General features: G+C 30.8%; 1 protein-coding gene across 4 annotated transcripts in view; it reads right to left on the reverse strand.

The window, feature by feature from the left end:
- COL11A1 (collagen, type XI, alpha 1) overlaps window positions 1-21752 on the reverse strand; it is a 241690-nt gene that overhangs the window by 144968 nt on the left and 74970 nt on the right. Inside the window, exons 5-14 of one of the 4 annotated variants that reach the window (XM_011975869.1) lie at window positions 19418-19546; window positions 14052-14204; window positions 13773-13865; window positions 10980-11234; window positions 9940-10002; window positions 8450-8491; window positions 7455-7517; window positions 5328-5402; window positions 4200-4283; window positions 1767-1823 (exon numbers count right to left, since the gene is read on the reverse strand). In XM_011975869.1, coding sequence (XP_011831259.1) covers window positions 1767-1823; window positions 4200-4283; window positions 5328-5402; window positions 7455-7517; window positions 8450-8491; window positions 9940-10002; window positions 10980-11234; window positions 13773-13865; window positions 14052-14204; window positions 19418-19546 — 1014 coding nt within the window. Of the gene's footprint in view, window positions 1-1766; window positions 1824-4199; window positions 4284-5327; window positions 5403-7454; window positions 7518-8449; window positions 8492-9939; window positions 10003-10979; window positions 11235-13772; window positions 13866-14051; window positions 14205-14467; window positions 14585-19417; window positions 19547-21752 lie in introns of all 4 variants that reach the window. The other 3 variants (XM_011975877.1, XM_011975884.1, XM_011975892.1) reach the window with 3 other exon arrangements.

The following is a 21752-nucleotide window of genomic DNA, read 5'->3' on the forward strand; positions in this document are numbered from 1 at the left end:
TTTTTTTTTGAGATGGAGTCTAGCTCTGTCGCCAAGACTGGAGTGCAGTGACACCATCTCAGCTCACGGCAACCTCCACATCCCGGGTTCAAGCGATTCTCCTGCCTCAGCCTCCCGAGTAGCTGGGATTACAGGCATGCACCACCACACCCGGCTAATTTTCTACTTTTAGTAGAGACGGGGTTTCACCATGTTGGTCAGGCTGGTAGCGAACTCCCAACCTCAGGTGATCCGCCCGCCTTGGCCTCCCAAAGTGCTGGGATTACAGGCACGAGCCACCGTGCCCGGCCTGATATTTGTAAATTAAATCATATATGGCACTGTTTCTCAAACATGTTTGCCCATAGGAATCAATCTGGTGCACGTATTAAAATTACAGTGCTGGTTCTAATTCTGAATCTACAACATTAGAGTCTTAAGTTCAGAGTCTCAGAAATTTTTATTTTTAATAAAATACCTAGGTTAATTCTTCTGACCCCAAATTTTATAATACACTAACATACTACTTACTTTCCTGTTATGTAAATTTGAGTCATTAACAAATAATTAAAAATTAACTCTATTTCATTTGTTAAGTGATATAGAATTTGCCATATTACTGTATTTTGGAAAGGCAAAGTATGATAAAATACATGATAAATATTTAATAATGTGTTAAATTATATAATTTAAATTCTATGAAACATATTATCAGAATATATGTTCCACCTGAGCTTATATGATTGACTGTATATTCCTGCAAAATAAATGTAAAATTTTGACTAAATTATGGTAAATATAAATATAAGGAAATCTACACAATAAAATCTTGAATAAAATACATGAAGAAAAACTATCACCCTAATATAACCAGTAAAACAGATTAAATAATTAGAAGACTAAGAACTTGATTTAAATTTGGATACAATAGTTTTGCTGTAAGTACAATAGTTTTGCTGTACGTACAATACAGATAAGATTTTAACTTTCAGAATAATACATTCTGTAAAAAGATTTATTTTCATAAAATATTTTGAAAGTCTGTGAGAGCATATGAAAGCACAGTAGAAAAAAATTATACTAAAAAGCAAATATTTAAAATATAAATTATGTATCCATCTATTCTAAAATTAATGAGAATCCTGATTTGAATCTTGTGAACTGCTACACCACTTAACATTAGTATTTTCTAGTGTCTTTGAAGATTTTTTTAGACAAAAATATTTGAAATATCTTAGCTTGCTATCATGCTAGTAAGAAAAAAATAATATTTTGTTATTTCCAAGAGTTTCTACAACAGAAAATACTCTCTCTAATATCTGAAGCATCTTGTGGAATATTCAGGCAACCTGCAGTTTAAAAAAGTATCTTGCTTGTCCGAAGATTTTGTCATAATTTTCACTAGCCTCAAATATATTTTTCTTTTTTAACAAACATTTTGTTTAATATAAAATTAAGTCTCAAGCATTTAATGTAAAACATCATTTTGGAAACTGAATGTTAGGCAAATGAATGATACTTATAGTTTAATAAATTAATAGTTGGATATGACTCAATTACATTTTTATTTTATTTATTCAATTTAAATTGTTTTACTGAGACCTTTTGATCAAAATGTACTGAAAACTGAATTGAGAAGGATTTTTATTTTAATGGAAACAACAGCAAGCATGAAAACATACACTATTGTCACCAACCAGAGATATGCACAATCCCTGGAAGAAGTTGCACAGGGAACTGCTAATTTGAAAATTTTAACATATATTATCTTTGTTGGGGTAACCTACCACAGGACCTGGTCTTCCAGTTAGACCCATTGGGCCAGGTGGGCCTCTCAGAGCAATCTAAAAAACAAAACATGTCAAATTCAGTAATATTCTCCTGGAAGAGCAAATTAAAGTACAATATGAATATGCACAAGCTACCCTTAAGTAACACGTGATCAACACAGATTTAATAGCTACATGCTAGAAAGAGTGTCGGGTTACTGAAGAACTGCAAATTTCTAGAATGACAAAAGAGGTAAATATCAGACATTTTGAAAACTTTTTAACGTATAAAATCTTGTAACATATATTGCTATGATTTAATCAAAAATAAAAGTTAAACTAGATTTTAGAACAACTAGAATCTGATAATTTACTATTCTGAATTTACTCAAGAATAATGCATAGCGTTTTTCTCTTAAATGTGTAGGCACAATTTGAGAGACTTTAGATAAAATTATTTTAGCAATAATTTAGGAAAAATTATGATAACGAAAGCCAGACACCATCAAACAAAACTGGTCAGGAAGTGTTATGATAATATGTGCCTTTTAACAAATCTCAAATATAATGCTATAGAAGAATGTTTTATTTTGTATAATCATAGGCATAATAAACTGATTACATGCACTATTGTTACACTGAATATTAGAAATGTGAAATTAGCATACTTGAAAAGCTGGGACACATACAGTACAAAAGATAAAAATTTGATAGATGTTAAATTAGTATTGTGTGCTACTTTTGAATATTAGAGAGCTCAAGAGATGAACACTTAGATTTATCACAAAGATATCAAAAATAATACCACAACAGAAATAAATGCAACATCATATTAGAAAAGTGCACGAGATGAAAACAGTAGGATCTCCAAAGTCACTACTGACTCACCATGAGATTTTTGACAATATACTTCTTAATCCTTGAGATTAAATATCTGAAAAATTGAATTATAATGCTTGCTACCTATTTTTCAAGTAGGTGAAGAGGGCTAATAAAATGAGGAATTCAATGACCTCATAAAATATTTAAGTTCAAATAATCACCTTAAAATTGTTCAAAATAATATATTTTATAAAATAAGTTGTAGAAATCTTTAGTAAATTATATTAAATAATTTTAGATTTGCATTATGCCAAAATCTAATAAACAAATATTTTAATTTTTCATAATCTTTAAACATGATGCAACCAAATAATGATATATTTTCAGATTAATAGACTTAGGAAAGACATAAATATTGAGGATGAATTACAATTTTCACTCATGTTTTCAGATATTTTAATACATGCATAAATTCATCATCATTACGAATAAAAATTTTATCACAGAAGTGATTTATATTGGTTAGAAAGTGGGTAACCATATCCATACCAATTATAAATCCTTTATTTCCTTATTCCTCAAAAAGAAAACCAATACTATTTGGCCGGGCGCGGTGGCTCAAGCCTGTAATCCCAGCACTTTGGGAGGCCGAGACGGGCAGGTCACGAGGTCAGGAGATCGAGACCATCCTGGCTAACACGGTGAAACCCCGTCTCTACTAAAAAATACAAAAATTAGCCAGGCGTGGTGGCAGGTGCCTATAGTCCCAGCTACTCAGGAGACTGAGGCAGGAGAATGGCGTGAACCCGGGAGGCGGAGCTTGCAGTGAGCCGAAATCCAGCCACAGAGCTCCAGCCTGGGCGACAGAGCGAGACTCCGTCTCAAAAAAAAAAGAAAAAAGAAAAAAGAAAACCAATACTATGAATAAAAAAATTTTATACGAATTCCAATTCCTCCCTGGTCTATCCTTTTGACTTTCTTGTGTATATTCTAATTTCAATGAAACTAATTAAAAACCATAAATGTACTTCTATATTTTATAAGTCTACAAGTAGTAGAAGCTTTAAACTAAAAAAAATCATAAACTGCAATTTTAAAAACATTACAGATTATAAAGATTAGGGTTGGTAAGAAATGTGAAGGTTCCTTTCTTATATATGATGTCCAAGAAATTTAATTTTCTGTGTTACCCTTGATATCTTAGATAATCCAGAAAATTAAGAACAAATGTGTTTCAAATTTTATTCTCTTAATTATAACCAATCATTGACTTATGAGTTAGCAGAGTAAAACTGGATGTGATAGATAAGGTGCACTAGGTGTAAATATATCAATACTCTTGGGAAAAAAAAATTAGAAATCTTGTGTGTTATGGTGGAAGACTGCTAGAATTATATAATGGCAATTATATAATTGCCAATTAGGATCAGCTACCTAACTATAATTTTCAATTAATAAACATTACTACTAGAAAAGTAAATATAATTTTAGCAGTTTTCCAAGTAAGTTCAATACACTATTCAGAAGTAAATATTCTATTAATAATGGTAGCATCTTCCATATGTACAAACATATATACTTGACACAGAGTCAGTCATCTTGTGGGAATGCAAGTTCATCTTTTCTTACCCGAGCCTGCTGAAGAATAGCTTGAGCCTGAGCTTCCTGAGCAGAGATGGTTGGTCCTTTGGAACCATCACCACCATAACGGAACTTGGAAGACATAACATTAAGAAATTCAAAATCAGCTTTGTCAAACATGTTGAATTATGTGCTTTGATCATTAGATTAAAAACACTTAAAATGGTGGGATTTTACAAAATTACAAAGTAACTCCATAATGAATCATGAAATCTAGTTTGTTTTGTTTTTACTCTCCATCTCTTATGGAAGTTCTTTACACTACAGGTTACCAGTTGTAGAAGAAGAAACTAGAAACTGTTTCAATTTTAAATGCTATAATTTCTATACCTCTGGAATAAATAATTGTGACTTTTTAAGCACAAATGCTACCCATTTTATTGATTAATTTGTATAAAATTTCAAATATACCAAGTTCAGTGACGGTTACAGCTCAATCTCTATTTTGTTTGTCAAAATTTTTGGAATATCCATTAATACACAGGAAATTTTCCTTGTGATTTATTTATTTTGTTCACCTATTCTTAAGTACTTAAGTTATAAAACAGATCTTCTGTAATATTCCTCTATAAAATTTGCTCCATTTTAACTCAAAATGCAGTACAAATCAATTTTTCATTCTAAGTAATTATTTCTTCAAACTTTGTTCATGACATTGAAATTGATAAATAAAATACACATTTTTTTCCCCAAAACACCAGGGCAGCAAAAACTTTACAAAGGAATCTTACAGTAAAGCAAATAATTTTTGAGCAATGAATAATAACACTACAAATAAATACTACTTATGACTATATAGATAATAGATGGTAAATAACGTACAAAAACATGTTAATAATGTGACTCAGGATAAACCACAATTGGAAATACTATTAAAAACTCTTTTCCTAAGAGTGTACTCAAATAATGAATTCTTAGTTTTAATTCAGAGATTGATACTTATCAGAATTTTGTTTTATAAAATTTCCCTGAATTTCCAAATGCTGCTTAATTTCAAGTATTTCTACCTCATACAATGGTTTTTAGTTGATTGCTCTTCAACGTGGTTGAACAATAATCTTTAGAAAAAAGATGACAAAATATCAAGTCATTTCTATTACATAAAAAAGAACATACCGGTAACATCAACATAGTACCAGGAGGACCAGGTAGACCATCAGCCCCTGGTAAGCCAGGACGTCCTGGGGGACCCTAGGAAAATAAATGAAATAACCAAAATAAATAAATATCAAAATAATAATATTTACTAGAACTAGAATAACTTATAACATAGGTCTACTTTATCTAATTTGCATTTGCCCTTTCCATCTTATTTAATCCGTTTTTAGTAAGTATACCTAGACAAAATTCTATTCTGTTGCACTAGTTGTAGATGATTTTAATAATGTCTGGTTATTAGTATATAATCCAATTAAGATATAAATTTTGCTCAAACTTTACAGCCTAAAACTGTGTAAAATGAAGAGTTCACATATATTTTGGGGGAAAGTAATGTGAGAAAACAAGTAGTACAAGCCTGGTTCTTATAGTTAGACAAAAACAGATTTAAGTAAATAATGAAAGTTTTATTTAAAAATTACTAGGTTTAAGGTATATTTTAGTATTCTTTAACAGCTACATAAATAGTATTTATTTAGTAGAATACTTAACTACATACTATTTTTAATAGACAATAGATACTATCTTCAAGAGAGATACTTTTTAACATAGATAATGGCTAATTTTAGCATGCTAATGTTAATCATAGATAATCACTAATTTATTTTAAATGTTTACTGATGAAATATACTCAGTGTATATATGTGTATAGGTGTGACAATGCTGTCTAGAAATCTAAGATATGGATGTGATTACAGAAAATATTAAATATGTAATATATACATCTGTTCATAAGTATGTGACAAATAGATACAAGGTATATGTCCATAAGCTTTCAATATAAGCAGACACTTCTACATAGCCATATCACACTTGGCAGGGAAGCAAGCAAATTCAAAAATTAATAAATAACTAGATACAAAATGCTGTAACTCAAAGAGCCCATCCAATGTAAAAAAAAAGCAGCAGCACTTTTCAAATGTGAATTTCTTACAAAAACTTAACTCTTAGAAAATTGTTAAGGTTGATTCTAGATTGGCAAAATTATATTTTATTTAGAATATTATTTCAATAGATTCTCTACAGGCTTCAAGGAACTATTAAGGTAAGTTCAAATAATGGCTTCTATAAAGAAATAATTGTTTCAAATCCTAACAAATCTAGCTTGAATTGTATAATTTCCTATTTACTAAAATATTTCCTACATTTTTAGATCATTTATATGTTTGTATTCATAAGGCACAGTGTAAAGAGATGAATTTATCACCTGATATAGAGTTTAAGGCCAGTAAATTACAGAATCCAAAAAGGTCTCATGAAAACATGGTGGGATTTAAAAATATTAACTAAAATGACTATTACAAATAAATATCTCCAAGAAACTGGATATATCAAATTAAGTAAGCAGAGCATGTAAGAACTAACCTTGTGAACTTTATTTTAAATAAAATGTTTCATAATATTTGCAAAATATACTTCTTATGTCCTCTGACCTTAAATAGCTGTCACTCAGGCCAGAATTTCTGAAATATTTAAAAATCTTCTTCCATTAAATTTAAATTAAAAAGTTTTACATTCTTTAAAATGTAATGATATGAAAAGTATAAATTATTTGCATCTCTGATCCTCTAAAGAATAAAAGAAAAAAAAAGTACAAAGTCATTGGCTACTCAAGGATGTGGGAAGAAAAGGGAAGGGTATTTTATGAGAAGAGTTTGAAGAGACTTAACACAAATGAGATAGCTCAGCATGTAACCCAGCGTTTGATCTTCAAAGTGGAATTTAGATTTATTAACTCATTCTGTCAGCATCCAACTAAATATAAATGGGAATACCTGGAAAAATATGTCTGGAATTCAAATTTGAATACCAGAATCCCTAATGTCATGAGTTCATATCATCAGGGATATTGGCTGAAAATAAAAGTTTAATATTAATTATGCCATAGATAAATGCACATTTTTTATCCTCACTTTAAAATAATTTTTAAAAAGTTAACTAAAATGTTGTGCAGCACTGAATTCATGCTGCCTTTACCCCACCCACACACAAGAAGAATAACATGTTAAGCTTGTAGAATACATTTTAATTATTTTTGTCTGTATGACATGCATTTGTAATGAGATGTCATGTCCATTCACTTACCCTATCGCCCGGGTCACCAGGGGGTCCAGTGGGGCCTTGTAGACCTGGAGGACCCATAATACCCTATAGAGAAACAAAACGTATCTGAATCAGATTCCTAATCTCATTAAGATTCAGACGAATTCACCCTAGTCCTGTCGAAGAGTTCATTTATATTTTATAAATATACACTAGTCTTCTAAACAGTTGCCCTATTTATCTGCCTGTGAAAAGACAACATATAGAAACCAATTTGTAGCTAGTTCAGCTGCTCTCAGAGTGGAGGCAAACATTCCAAGGAAAAACAGGAAAGAAGAATATGCCAATGTAAAGTCCCTAAGGTCATATCTGGTCCCAGTTCTAACTGAAGAAACGGAACACTCATAAAATTAGAACTCAAAAATTTGATAGCCAAGTTGAACATGTAGAAATCTTTTAGGTTAGAGGCAATTATATGTTTCCTTTTATGGGTAAACATATTTAAATGCATCAGTATCATAAATTATTTCAGATGACAAGAGTTTAATTCCACAAAAGACAGAGGATTTATTACAGGGTCTTATCAGTGCAATCACCTGAGAATAAACACATTGAGCAACAACAGCCTTATCAGGAAACCACAATGGAATCTGATAATTACTCCACACAGAGGTATAGATAAGGCAGCTACATTCTACCTAGAAGTCGTAATTTCATTTGTTGAGATATAATTATACCTCTGCAATGAAAATAAGGATGACTCTTCTCTACTTTTATATACTTCAGTAGAAAGATGAAAGTGAGCTGAGAAGATGCAGATCATCTAAGCAACAAAATTATTTAAAACAAAATTTAAAGAGTATTACTTGGATAGACAAATCAGAAGGCCGTTCAAAGGCACCAGCTCCTCTGAACAAATGTTTTTCTCTATAGTTCAACATTCTAATTAGTCTAAAATGTTCTCATTCAGTAATTAATAGAAATCTTATATATGATTACTTTAAATAGACAAAAATAATCTTAAAACATTTACATACTGCAGGTCCTGCTGGTCCTGGTGGTCCTTCGACAAGCATGCCCTGTAATAAGAAAAGAGAACATCTCCACTAGGGAAATATAACCCCCAACCTCTTAATTACATGAATATAAGAGAACACTATATCATTGCATATTAAATAGTGAATTATCTATTCATACCATTTAAATTAATTACAAACGTTTTTGCACAGGGAAGGAAAGAAATTCAAAATGATAGAAGATATAGCCTGTGTCCTCAGAGAATGTGTGAATTAAGTGGAGTGGAAATGAATATTTAGATGAATAATATTACAAAGGAGAATATGAGAAGTGCTTCCAAGAAGAGTACAGACAAAACACTCTACCAAGGTTTTGTTTTTGTTTTTTGTTTGTTTGTAGCCCACAGAATAATACCTGGCACAAAACAGAAACTTAGTAAATATATGCTGTGTAAATGAATGAATGGAAAATAAGCAGTTTAATTCAGGACAATTACAGAAAATTCCAAGAAAAAGGAAAATGGATAAATATGATATAAGCAAAGGAATAAAGAGCTATTCAGAATAAGAACTGAGTTCTAAAACATTTATCATTCCACTCCATCTTTGGACTACTGAAAAGCTATATTGTTATTTAAAAAGGGGGTTAAAAATGTTTATAATAAGGACGGATTCATTCTGAAAGAAATATTTTCAACGTTTTTGTGAGCATGTTGCATGATTTTGGAGTAATGAGTAGATGGCCAACAAGGTCCTTAAAACTGAGTCTTTTTATTCTTTATCATTTCTCTTTCTTTTATTATTATTTTTTGGAATTTTTATGTCCTTACAGTTTCTGAAATGATTTTTATGTTGTTCTACCTTCAGTTCTAATACATTAGTTTTTCCGAGTTATTTATTAGCAGAAAACAATGGTAAAACTCCTTCCAAGTAGGAATTTGTTCCTTAGCAATATTATTATTAATAAAAATATTTATACAAATTTTTAAAAAGTAATTTGGAATGAATTAGAGATTCTTCTGTAGATGAAAAGGAAGTAAACAAATTTTATAATATCATATGACACAATTTGGATATGTAACAAATAAGTGTGTCATATATTTCAAATAATGTGAAGTCATAGAGATTAGATAAAAATATCATTGACTTGGAAAGCAGGAAAGCTGAAAGTCCTATTATATCTGATTGATCAAACATTTGAAACCTCAGGAAAATTACTTAAGTCCTTTAGATCTCTGGTTCTTTAGCTTTACAATGAGAGAATTAGACAAGATAAATTTCAGCTACTTTCAAATTCTGAAATTCTGCAGCTCTATGTTTTGTTTTATTGAAATTCTCCTGTCTAGACAAGACCTTACTAACTTACTTATTTGTGGTGAATTGTAAACATCTGGACATCAAGATTATCATTGGTAATCTTGGTAATACATGAATATACATAATAATTTAACATAATGGTGGCTCCTAAGCAATTTTACCAACCTTTAAAGTGCATTCACACCCCTACTTACAGGCTCAACCACTGCTGGTTCTCCTTTCTGTCCTTTCTCTCCATATGCACCATGGCCATTTATCTGTTGAATGAAATATTCAAAACAGCCTGAATGTCTGTAAGGTCATTTATTTATTTCTTTTCTTCTTCTTCTTCTTCCTTTTTTTTCTTTCTTTCTTTTTTCTTTTTTTTTTTTCTTTCTTTCTTTTTTGGAGACGGCGTCTCGCTCTGTCGCCCAGACTGGAGCGCAGTGGCGCGATCTCGGCTCACTTCAAGCTCCGCCTCCCGGGTTCACACCATTCTCCTGCCTCAGCCTCCCGAGTAGCTGGGACTACAGATGCCCGCCACCACGCCTGGCTAATTTTTTGTATTTTTAGTAGAAACGGGGTTTCACCGTGTTAGCCAGGATGGTCTGGATCTCCTGACCTCGTGATCCGCCCGTCTCGGCCTCCCAAAGTGCTGAGATTACAGGCATGAGCCACCGTGCCATTTCAGTTTTTAAAAAGGCAATTCAGTAAAGTAAACACATTTAAAATAACCTATTAAAATATATTTTTAAGTATGAAGACCTATTGAAGGCTTAAGTAGGGCAAAACTTAAAAGATAGGCATAAGAAGCATTAATACTGAATCTTAAAATGAGATTGAACAATTGCCTCTTATTAACATGTTTTATAAAGACATCTATAGATGTCAGTGATTATTTCCAGGCATCAAGGAATGACATCAAATTAAATTTGATGAAATAGTCTAAAAATCAGACTTGCTACTCAGAATAAAAACAACTATGTTTTAATCTTATCAATGACAAAATTTCTGATGCAATTCTATTTGAGATTTTACTTTAAAATAATGACTCCAAAAGTGTGGCCAACAATACAATTGCTGAAGATTACCATGTGAAAGAATCTAAGAAAGTGTCCTAGTGGTAATAGGCATTCATAATTTACATAAAAGCTCAACCTGCATTTTAAACCTGAAAAGACATTAAGATGGACATGGATATAAAAATATCCCATAAATAAGACATACAATGACACAGAGCATAGTATCAACTTACGCTTGTTTCTGTAATATCAGTTTCTGCTGGTACACCTGGACCAAATTCTTCATTAGGGGGCCTTGTTGGTTTATCTTCATATTCTTTATATTCATAAAAATCATATTCGCCTAAATCTCCATCTACCAGAAGATCAGAGTCCCTGTCGTCTATTTCTTTGTTTTCATATAGTGTATCCTCAGAATTTTTCCTCTGGGAATCATAATCCTCTCCCGTTAGATATTCTTCAGTAAATATTTCTTCAACTGGATTTGGCTATTAATTTAAATTGCAAGGAATTGAGGAACATGAAGTTTATTGTTAGTAAAGCAAGGTAAGCATTTAAATTACAGTTTGATGGCATGTGATGGGATGAGATTTTGTTACTACTCAAGCAACTCTAAACACCTGGAAAGTAGTCTTTCAAGTATCATTGAAAGAAATACATTTGTACATTGCTATGTACAAAGAGATATTGCTTTCAAAGCACTTTCTCCAATAAACTGCAAATATTCACATGGAATTAACATGTGTATTTGCTTGTTCCATTGGAAAAAACATGTTAGTCAATTTCATATTTACTTCATAGTTTAAGAGTTGAACAATAAAAAATTGTATGGAGTTAAATCTTTGTTAAATTTTTTTTCTTTCTTTTTTTTTTTTTTTTTTTTGAGATGGAGTTTTGCTCTTATTGCCTAGCTGGAGTCCAATGGTATAATCTCGGCTTACGGCAACCTCCACCTCCTGCGTTCAAGACACTCTCCTGCCTAAGCCTCCAGAGTAGCTAGGATTATAGGCATGCGCCACCATGCCTGGGTAATTTTGTATATTTAGTAGAGACGGGTTTTCTCCATATTGATTAGTCTGGTCTCGAACTCCCGACCTCAGGTGATCCACCCGCCTTGGCCTCCCAAAGTGTTGAGATTACAGGCGTGAGCCACCACACCTGGCAGCTTTGCCTAATTTTTAAATCTTACAGAACATCATCATGAAATAAATTTGCTACAAGGATAAGCCATGTAAGTTTGAGTCTCATCCCATAAAAAAAATAACAATATACCACTATCAGTATAAATAGAGATGTGTCATTACAATGATTATGCAGAGCATTTCTTATGTAAGGAAGTAGCATGACACCAAAGAGTTCTTTAAATCAAATAAAATAAATGATAGCTATCAACATTTAAGACAACGAAATATAAAATATCACTGTACAATTCTCAAGAAGAGTAAGGAATAAATATTAATTCTTAAAAGTGAGAATTATGTCAATAATACTTCCCCAGAGACATAGATAAAAACTGACACATTTTTTCTCTCAATTCCTTACTAGTAGAATAAACCTGAATCTGACTTAACATGTGAATATTTGGTTTTATTATGTCCGTGATGAGGCTCAAATTAAATAATTTATCTTGTTACTTTTTATTTTTTTGAGATGGGGTCTCACTTTGTCACCCAGGCTGCAATCGAGTGGTACAATCATACCGCTCTGCAGCCTGAGACTCCTGGGCTTACATAATCCTCCTGCCTCAGCCTCCCATGTAGCTGGGACTACAGGCATGCACCACCATGCTCAGCTAATGAATTGATTGATTTATTTGTAAAGATAGGATCTTGTTGTATTGCTTAGGCTTATCTTGCCAATTTGTAAATTTCATTTTTAAGTAACTGATTTTCTATTGCATAGTAAATCTAGATGATAGAGTAATATTCAATAATAGTATTACACAATCTTGTGAATTAAAATATGTAGATAAATGATTAGTAATTTTTCACTAAAATTAAATGCTCAATAACCATAATTTTTTGGATTCTTAGATAAGGAGTATATGCTGTCTACAGAGACTGCATATATCTAGGGTGAGAATACTGTTATAATCATAGCTCAGCACTAAAATGCTGGATGAATTTCGTTAGGTAAATAAACATCTTGAATCAAAATACTCATTTTTTTTTGAAAATTATTAATTTGAGGTTAAAGAAACGTAAAATGCATTCTCATTCTAAATATTTATTATTCTCAATTTTGTGTTTTCATATAAAGGCCTATTGAATCTATTTGCCTCATTGTGAGATATTTTACATAAATTTTCTTATAACTAAATTACATTTCTTATATTCATTTTCTGATAAAATTAAACCAAAATGTATACCAGATATTTAACAAAGTTAAACTGAATTGTATGTTGTATTCTTCATGATCAGAATGCATGTACAATATGAAATTCAGGATGATTAATTTTTACCTACATGTACTTAAATATTTTCATAGAAAATAATGGAAAGATTAAGATATATTAGTTTTATAAGAATTAATATTACATTCTTAACATTTGAAAATGTAGTTATTTAAGTCCACTAAGACTACATTTTCTCAAAATGCTCGCTGTCATAAAATGCATGATTATTCATCAGATGGAGTAAAATTCTAATTGTATCCTTTGATGATACAATTTTCACTTTAGAGGATTCTTCTTACAGAAGAAACATGTTGTGAATACCCTTAGTCACAACATGTTGAAAAGCTTGCACAATTCCAGGAGCAATTAAGAAAATAATAGCAGCCAATTCAGTTTGATCAATTTAGCATCTGCATGAAGCAAAGAGTCATGCAAAACCTGAATTGACATTGATTTCAGATGAACTGCTTTTAGTAATAGTGAACCATTGCTATTGTTTCTCTTACTTTAGTAAAAGAATTAAAACATCAGATGTTTGAGAAATTATAGATTCTTCCAGAGTGAAGTATATCAAAATAAATTACACATTTAAAAAGTGGGACTGTGATTTAATATTGTCTATGTGTATTACCTCATTTGTCCCAGAAACACGCCTAGGAGCTTCTGTCTGGTAACTTTCCATTGTTCCATAGTTGTATTCTTGAAAATCATCAACGATATTTGCCTAATGGTAAATTCAGAAGAGAATTAGTAAACATGTAAGGTAATCCCAAATGTATGGAAATCATGATTTAATTGGGTTATAGTATTAGCCGAGTGAGTATTTATCTAGTTGGGTTAAGACTATGACTCATGATCAGAGATCTTCCAGCTTATCTAGGATAGATCTTGATTGCTTTTTCTTTGCTACCTTTACCCCTAGTTTGGCTTTTGCTGATGCTTGATAACTTTTCTTCTTCTTGGATGAAAATTTTTCAGATTTGGGGGGTGTAAACTTTTTGGACTTTTCCTTTGAGTTAGTAGCCACTGTCCTCGTCTTCTTTTTGAAATTGGATTTCTTTTTCTGTAAAATGTGGTGAAAGATGGAATGGAAAACATAAATAAACAAGGAGGAAAATATAGAGCATAGATGAAAGGAAAGCTAAGCAAAAGTGAAATGGACATCATTCTTCAAAACGGCTACTGTCAAATAAAAATCACAGTTATTGGTTCAGAGAAATAAGATGAATGAAAGGTTTATGGTAAGTTTGAGGAACAGTCAACATAAGGAACCACAGGATGACGAACAGCAGGACACCACATACACAGGCACTGCTTTGTTTTTACCTCCGTCTGTGCTATTGTCTCCTCAGTTACAGTGGGTCCCTCTGTTACACTTTCAGCCTCTTTATACTCTGCTTCCCCATACTCATAGTCATATTCGATTATATCCTCTGGTTCATACTACATTGCAAAGGAAAAAATATCAGGCAATTGTGTTAGTGGCAAAATACTATTCACAAAGTGAGAACCATCTTAACTTTTACATAGTGTAAATGTTAAGAGACAAGAAATTAATGTTATTGATGAGTTATTTTTGCATTACATAGAAGTATTATACTGTCTTATACAGAGTATAATAACATAGGAGTGACAAAGCACATTTCCTATGAGCAGAATGGTGATTAGTATCACAAGAAAACAAAAAATGTGGAATAACAATTCAAGTTCTTAATTATGGAATGTTAATTGAAACAGTAATTATGTACTTGAACATAGATGTCAAATATTAATTTTGATTTGAAAAATTGCTATGCAATGTTTCTCTATAAGAGCTCTACAGTAATTTCAATGGGAATTTTTCATTAAGCTACATGTCTAAAAATAAAAATGTTGAGAGTAGTCTCCCTAAGTATGAAAGGATTTTCATATCTATTGAGAGATGGGAAAGAGGGGAGGAGGGAAAGGGAATACAAAGAATATCAAATAAGTATATACTCTATTTGAAATACTGTAACCAATGGGAAAATAAGATCTAAAATGTATAAAGAAATTCCTAATTTCCTTTAGACTGTCCTAAAATCAAACAGAGTACAAAATCCTTGTGAGACATTAAGGATTCAAAATTAGATATGCTTATAATTAATGCATAATTTTAATATTTAAAATTGCTGCCTTTTTTTCTATCGAAAAAAGGCATAACACTTAGATATCTTAAAAAACATAATAAATTCACATTGGAAATAGTATTTTATATTAATTTCTTCTGTATTAAAATATTTTAATTAAGGAGAGATACGTTTCCTAATAGAGTTAAAAGACAATCATACATATTAAATAATGAGCAAAATAATGTGCTCAAATCCAAAGCTCAATATCTTTATAAAAATCTTAATTTTCAATCAAGAATATAGATATTATTAAACATAAGTTAAATTTAGATTTTAATCAAAATAACTAAATACACTAAATCATATGTAGCATAAAAATTAAGCAGTAAACTAAACAAGTTAAAACTCTAAAAAAATTATGTGTGTATATATATATGTATGTATGTATATGCATGCCAGAGGCAATTTAGATATAATTGCCTAGGGGCAAACATACATAGTAATACAATAATACATATAATAAACATATATAACAATAAATATAATATAATAACACATATAATATAATAATACATAAAATAGTATATATTTTCCAGGGACAATCTATACATAATTCCTTGAGTAATGTATTTGATACAATTCCATTTATGTCTCAATGGGATCTCTCTTTGCATTTTAACCATTCCCTTTTAACCTTCCAACAAAATAACTGTTGACCACAAATGTTTTAGAAAATAGTGATCACAGTGCCTTCTAATAATAAGCTCTAGTAGCTTACAGAGGAGTTATGAATTACAAAAACCATAAGTAAATGCATAAAGTGCCAATTTTAAACCTGGACAACTTAAATGCATTTTAATTGAAATCTGCTATTCAAATATATATATATATATATAGAACTGTACCAAAGTAGTCAATTAATTTTATATCATGTTTTTCTCTTATAGGATAAATTATCTTCTAACTTTCATAATTCTGTTCTTTATTTAAACTCTCCAAAAATTGACTAACCAGACTGGTTAAGAAATAATGGAGAAAATAACATGTTAACTGCCCTAGACACTAAAGCACATCTTTCTGGGTTTTGTTTCTTTGTTTGTTTGTTTTTTGTTTTATTTTGTTTTGTTTTTGAGATGGAGTCTCGCTCTGTCGCCCAGGCTGGAGTGCAAGTGGAATGATCTCAGCTCACTGCAACCTCCGCCTCCTGGGTTCAAGCGATTCTCCTTCCTCACTCAGCCTCCCGAGTAGCTGGGATTACAGGCACCTGCCACCATGCCCGGCTAATCTTGTAAACATTTTTATTACAGAGAGGGTTTCACTAAGTTGTCCAGGCTGCCACTGAACTCCTGACCGCAGGTGACCCACCCGCCTCGGCCTCCCAAATTGCTGGGATTACAAGCATGAGCCACTGCGCCCAGCCAGCACATCTTTCTTTTAGAGCTTATTCACTCCTGGTTCTCCTTTATCTGCACAGTTTCCTCCATGTGGTGGTCATGAATATACTCAGGACACTGCTGAGTGTATATTGCTATATATATATATTACTACATAAAGCCTCATAACATATTTTTGGAGATAAATCTCTCTCCTCACTATGGAATTCTAAAGATGGCTTGAGACAAGTAGAGAGGAAATAACTAGTTATAATCAATCAGACAAATATATGCAAAAAGACATGCAGTGATGGAATAATTTCAACTTTGTCGGTATTCTAACAGAAATTAGAGTAGGTGAGGAAAAATAATCTTCCAGAAATTTCATGTCTGTTCTTACTTAATTTGTAAGAAAACTGGTGACATCAGTTAAAACCTGTGCATCTGATGAGAAATATAATGTATGATACATATTAAGTGAAAAGATAACACATTTTGGAAAGCTAATTGTTTTTTAAATTCCTTTATAAAAGATTGTCTGTCACTTCATTTTCTGTTTTCATCCTTTTTTAAGAAAGAATATCAAAAGGAATCCTATAGATTTAACATCTAATTTTTTATAAGACAGGAAGATAATTTCACTTGATCAGAAAACCTCAAATTCATTATAATTTTAATATTAGCTTGTCACGTATTTAAATGGCATTCTGTAGTTTCAAATAGAATTAAAATGTGATGATATTATGATTAAATTAAAATCTGCCTACATTATACATCTCTTACTCCATGGTGATGGTTGTAAAGTTGTGTCAAGCATATAACAATGTGAATCTTAAGAATGGATTAGGATATGTTATTTGAGGATACTAAGTAGACAAAATTATAAGCTGAAAAAGCATATGGGTTGATCTATAAAAGAAATTGACATATTTATTAATCTAAATTAGAATAATAAACATGCAATACCAGAAGTTTATTAGTGAACAATTAAGTAATATAAAGTACAACATGTATGACTGATGTTCCATATTGCACTTTATGTTCTTCACATATTGACGACTAACATTGCATTATAAATTTATATAGGTAGAAGCTCTAAAGATTATTAATATGCATTTTATCATATAATGATTATTAATGGATATAGTTTAAAATTACTATAAAGACTACTTACTAATTTGATTGATTAGTTTTTGATACTGGTATAGATGTTTATCTTATTGTTGAAGGATCAACATAATTTAGAGTTAAATAAAAAAGTGAAAGCTAATTCTTCCTTAAAGAAAAAACTTTTTCATTATGACTTATTCAATTTTTAAAGAGGTAAAACCCAACCAGATTGTGATGCAATTTCTGCTATAATATGCTGTTTTTCTCATCAAATGCTTCTAGTAAAACTAAGTTTGACATCCCAACAGAATGTTAAATATACATGTCAACAACTAACATGGTAAAAGGCAAGTTCATTTTTAAATGAACTTAAGAAGATGGATACAAATGACCTTGATAAAATAACAGCTTACCTGACATAATAGCATTACAACATGGGAACAAAACACCTCAAAGTGATATATTAAGATTGCAAACCTCCCTTCTTCCAAAAATCAGAGCCATATCTGTTGCTAAAAAGAATAATATGCCTTATCTTTCTTTATAAAGGAGCAAAACAGATCTCATCAACCTTGAAAACGAACAGTAAATGCTATAAATTTTAATATTAAGTCAGCACATAACCTCTTAGATATAAAAACACAAAATCTGATAATTATTTTATCTATCACTTCAGAATTCACGGAAAATATATTTAGTGAATCATAAGAGAATAAAAAGAATGAAGTAATTGGGAACTGTGAAGCAGGTAAATAAAATATCCCAGTAATTTATCTTTACACTCTCATATTTGCCTTCCTGTTGGCTTCTTAAAATTTTACCCTGCTTTTTAAACAAAAACTAATATTACGTCATGGAAAAGATCAGTGCAACAGAATTCACTATTAAACGTTAAAAAGTAAAGTAGTGTCAAAAACATATTTCTAGCATTTAAAGTGTAAAATCCAACCTTAATTCACATGCAGAACTAACAATAAGATAAAAGATTTTGACTCATTATAAACAGTAAAACTCAAATGGTGGCACCTACGAGTACATTTAAAAGGAAAGTACTTTCTATCTGATTCATTTTTAGAACAATTTTGATGTTTCCAAATTTCTACTTCCTTTTTAACACTCTAAGTCTTGAGGAAAAAAATCTAAAAATACAGTTTTGCTCTCAACTGAGGCTTAAATTCCTTTCATTTCACATGCTTTTAAATTTTCCTATGAGAAATGTTTTTTTTTAAAAAAAAACTCTCTAATTATTGAACACAGCCTGAAAACTTTAAGGTAGTTCTAATGTCACTTTCTCATTTGCATGAATTGCCAAAGGTCTAGGGAGATGGCATGTACACCAGAAAATATGTCACTCTATCTTGAAGCTGTGTTAATTATTTAAATGCTAATGGTCGAAATATCACTCTTAGAAATTATTTTCTTCTCACCTCCTCCAAAATAGAGTATGTGCATATACACAGTATACAAGTGAAGCACCACTATTTCTAATAAATTTATGTAATAAAATGCTTAAACAGCAAGAAAACAAGTACCAAATATATTCAAGTCACTTTTTTTTCCTGGAAATATTACAACACTATTAAAATACAAAGCATAGTTTAACTAAAATGGAATAAATAAGTGTAAGTTCAAAAACTGCAAACTGCACTGCTATGTCCATATCACTGAAATACAGAGACCTTCTCTGGTCTTGTGCTCCTCACCTCATCTATCTGAGGTTCCTGAGCCTGAGCAGCCTTGGGTGCTGAAGAGTCACAGTCTGGACTATAATGCTCACAGTAGTCATATGCTGCCTTGGGGTCACCTGTGATCAAAAACTGCTGGATGTCCCCCTGCAAAATAATAATAATAATAATAAATAAAAAACACATAGACACAGATGCAGTTAGCATATTAAAGTACACATATACCAGAGTGAGATGTATTCAAGACAATGTGTGGTTTATTTTTAACTATTTGAAGAAGAAAAATGACTTACATTTCAATGTTAGGAAGAGTCTTACAGGATTGAAACACCTATTTTACAAATTAACTGTAAATATTGGGCTGTTATTCTATGTTATCTTCTGGCTCAGGAAATCTACACTACATTCATTCCTTTGTTAAAGCTCAATTTTACTTCATTGGTAGTTTATACTGCATGGTAGAGGACAAATATAATGTGGGCAAAAGGCTAATTTTAAAAGTCAACACATTTTAAAAACTGTGCATATATAAAAACAGTAACAAAATTCTAATACTAAGTAAGTAAAAAGCTCAATAAGCTATTGTTAGGAAATGTATATGAAATTTTTACAGTAAATATATAGATCCAACTATTATGTTATCTTAGAAAAATCAGTATCAAAAGGAATCCCTACCTACAAAGATGAATGAGAAATGAAGACACCAGAGAAACCCAAATTAAAAATAAAAAGAGCATGAGTTTGATGCATTTATATTAAGGAAAAATAAAAGAGTTCCTAAGGATACATTAAACATCACCTATCAAAAAATCTGTGTGATTTCAATAAAATCAAAACATTAGTAATACTTAATAACAGAATTACCTAAAGAGTTTTAATTTCAAGAGCTTTTGGAAACTGCAAGCAAGAGAAAAAGTCCAAATATTCTTCTCTTGACATAATGTGACTACTTCCACCTGGACCTTATTTCATCATGAAACTAGTTTAATATAAATCTGTGTGTCATGACCATATTAATTCAGAATTACACTCAGACCTAGAGGAATATCTGGGCTGATAGCCATTTAACTTGAGCATTCGAGTCTCTGTAAGTTTGAGCACATAAATCTGATGCATAAAACTCCTGACTCCATATTTAATAATTTAAAAGTCATTCCAGCTTTCTCTGCATCTTACCAACAGGGATTATTTAGGACTTGATAAAAATATGGAAATTAAATTACAAAAATCTTTAAAAATTAAAGAATGTGGAATAATTCATTCTACATTTATATCACAATATTTATTTATTACAAATATTTATTGAGAAAGTATTATACACAAAATATTGAACCTGTGGGTGTAGCAACACATATTTGATGTAATCTTTGCTCTTTGGAGAGCGCAAACCAGTGGTTAACAATATTTAAAACTATAGTATAAGGTGGAATAAAATTAATATCTTGAAAAGATATAACCAAATAGTGTGAGAAGTGCCAAGAAAAGAATAAGTTAATTAGTTATTTAATTAGAATTAAGTATAAGTTATTTAATTAGAATTAGGTTATTCAATCCTAGCAGGCAATTTTTTATTTAATACTGTGGTTACTACCTGTGGTGTGGTACTTATTTTTATTTGTATCATTCTTTCTTCTGTCAAAAACTGTGTTCATTCTCACCCTTAGAATTAGGATTTAGTTTTAAGGTTCAAAAATTTATATTTCTATGCTTACATTTCTCTTTTTTAAAAATAACATATTTATTGAGCTTTTCACACCATTCAAATATAAAATCAATTATAATGGATTTAATTAATTCACATATAAAATCCATTCTTTCAAAATTTACAGTACAGTGGGTTTAGTACAGTCACAGCATTGTCCAACCATCAGTACTAATTGCAGAAAAATTTCATGACACCTAAAAGATACCCTGCAACCAGTGGTAGTCACTTTCAATCCTTCCCTTTTCCCAGTCCCTGGTAAAAATTGGGCATTTCCTATAAATTCAACCATACAACATGTGACCTTTTTCAATTGGCTTCTTTCATTGATCATAATGTCTTCAAGATTGATCCATGTTGTACCATGTATTAGTACTTCATTCCTCTTTTCAAGTAATATTCCCTTTTATGGACATGCCGCTGTTTATTAATCAGTTTCTGGAAATTTGAGTTGTTTTCATTTATTATTTTGCTATTTGTTTTCTACATTTTATGCCTTTGTATTAATATTACGTTATTCTTCCATTACTGCCTTTTTTGAGTTGAATAGATATTTACTATTTTAAAATTTTACTTCTCTTATGTTTTCACTATAGCCTTACAGATTTGTTAGTGGTTACTCTTTTTTTTTTTTTTTTTTTTTTTTTTTTT

The sequence above is a fragment of the Mandrillus leucophaeus genome, unplaced genomic scaffold, assembly GCF_000951045.1.
Source record: "Mandrillus leucophaeus isolate KB7577 unplaced genomic scaffold, Mleu.le_1.0 Scaffold1012, whole genome shotgun sequence".
Taxonomy (NCBI): Eukaryota; Metazoa; Chordata; class Mammalia; order Primates; family Cercopithecidae; genus Mandrillus; species Mandrillus leucophaeus.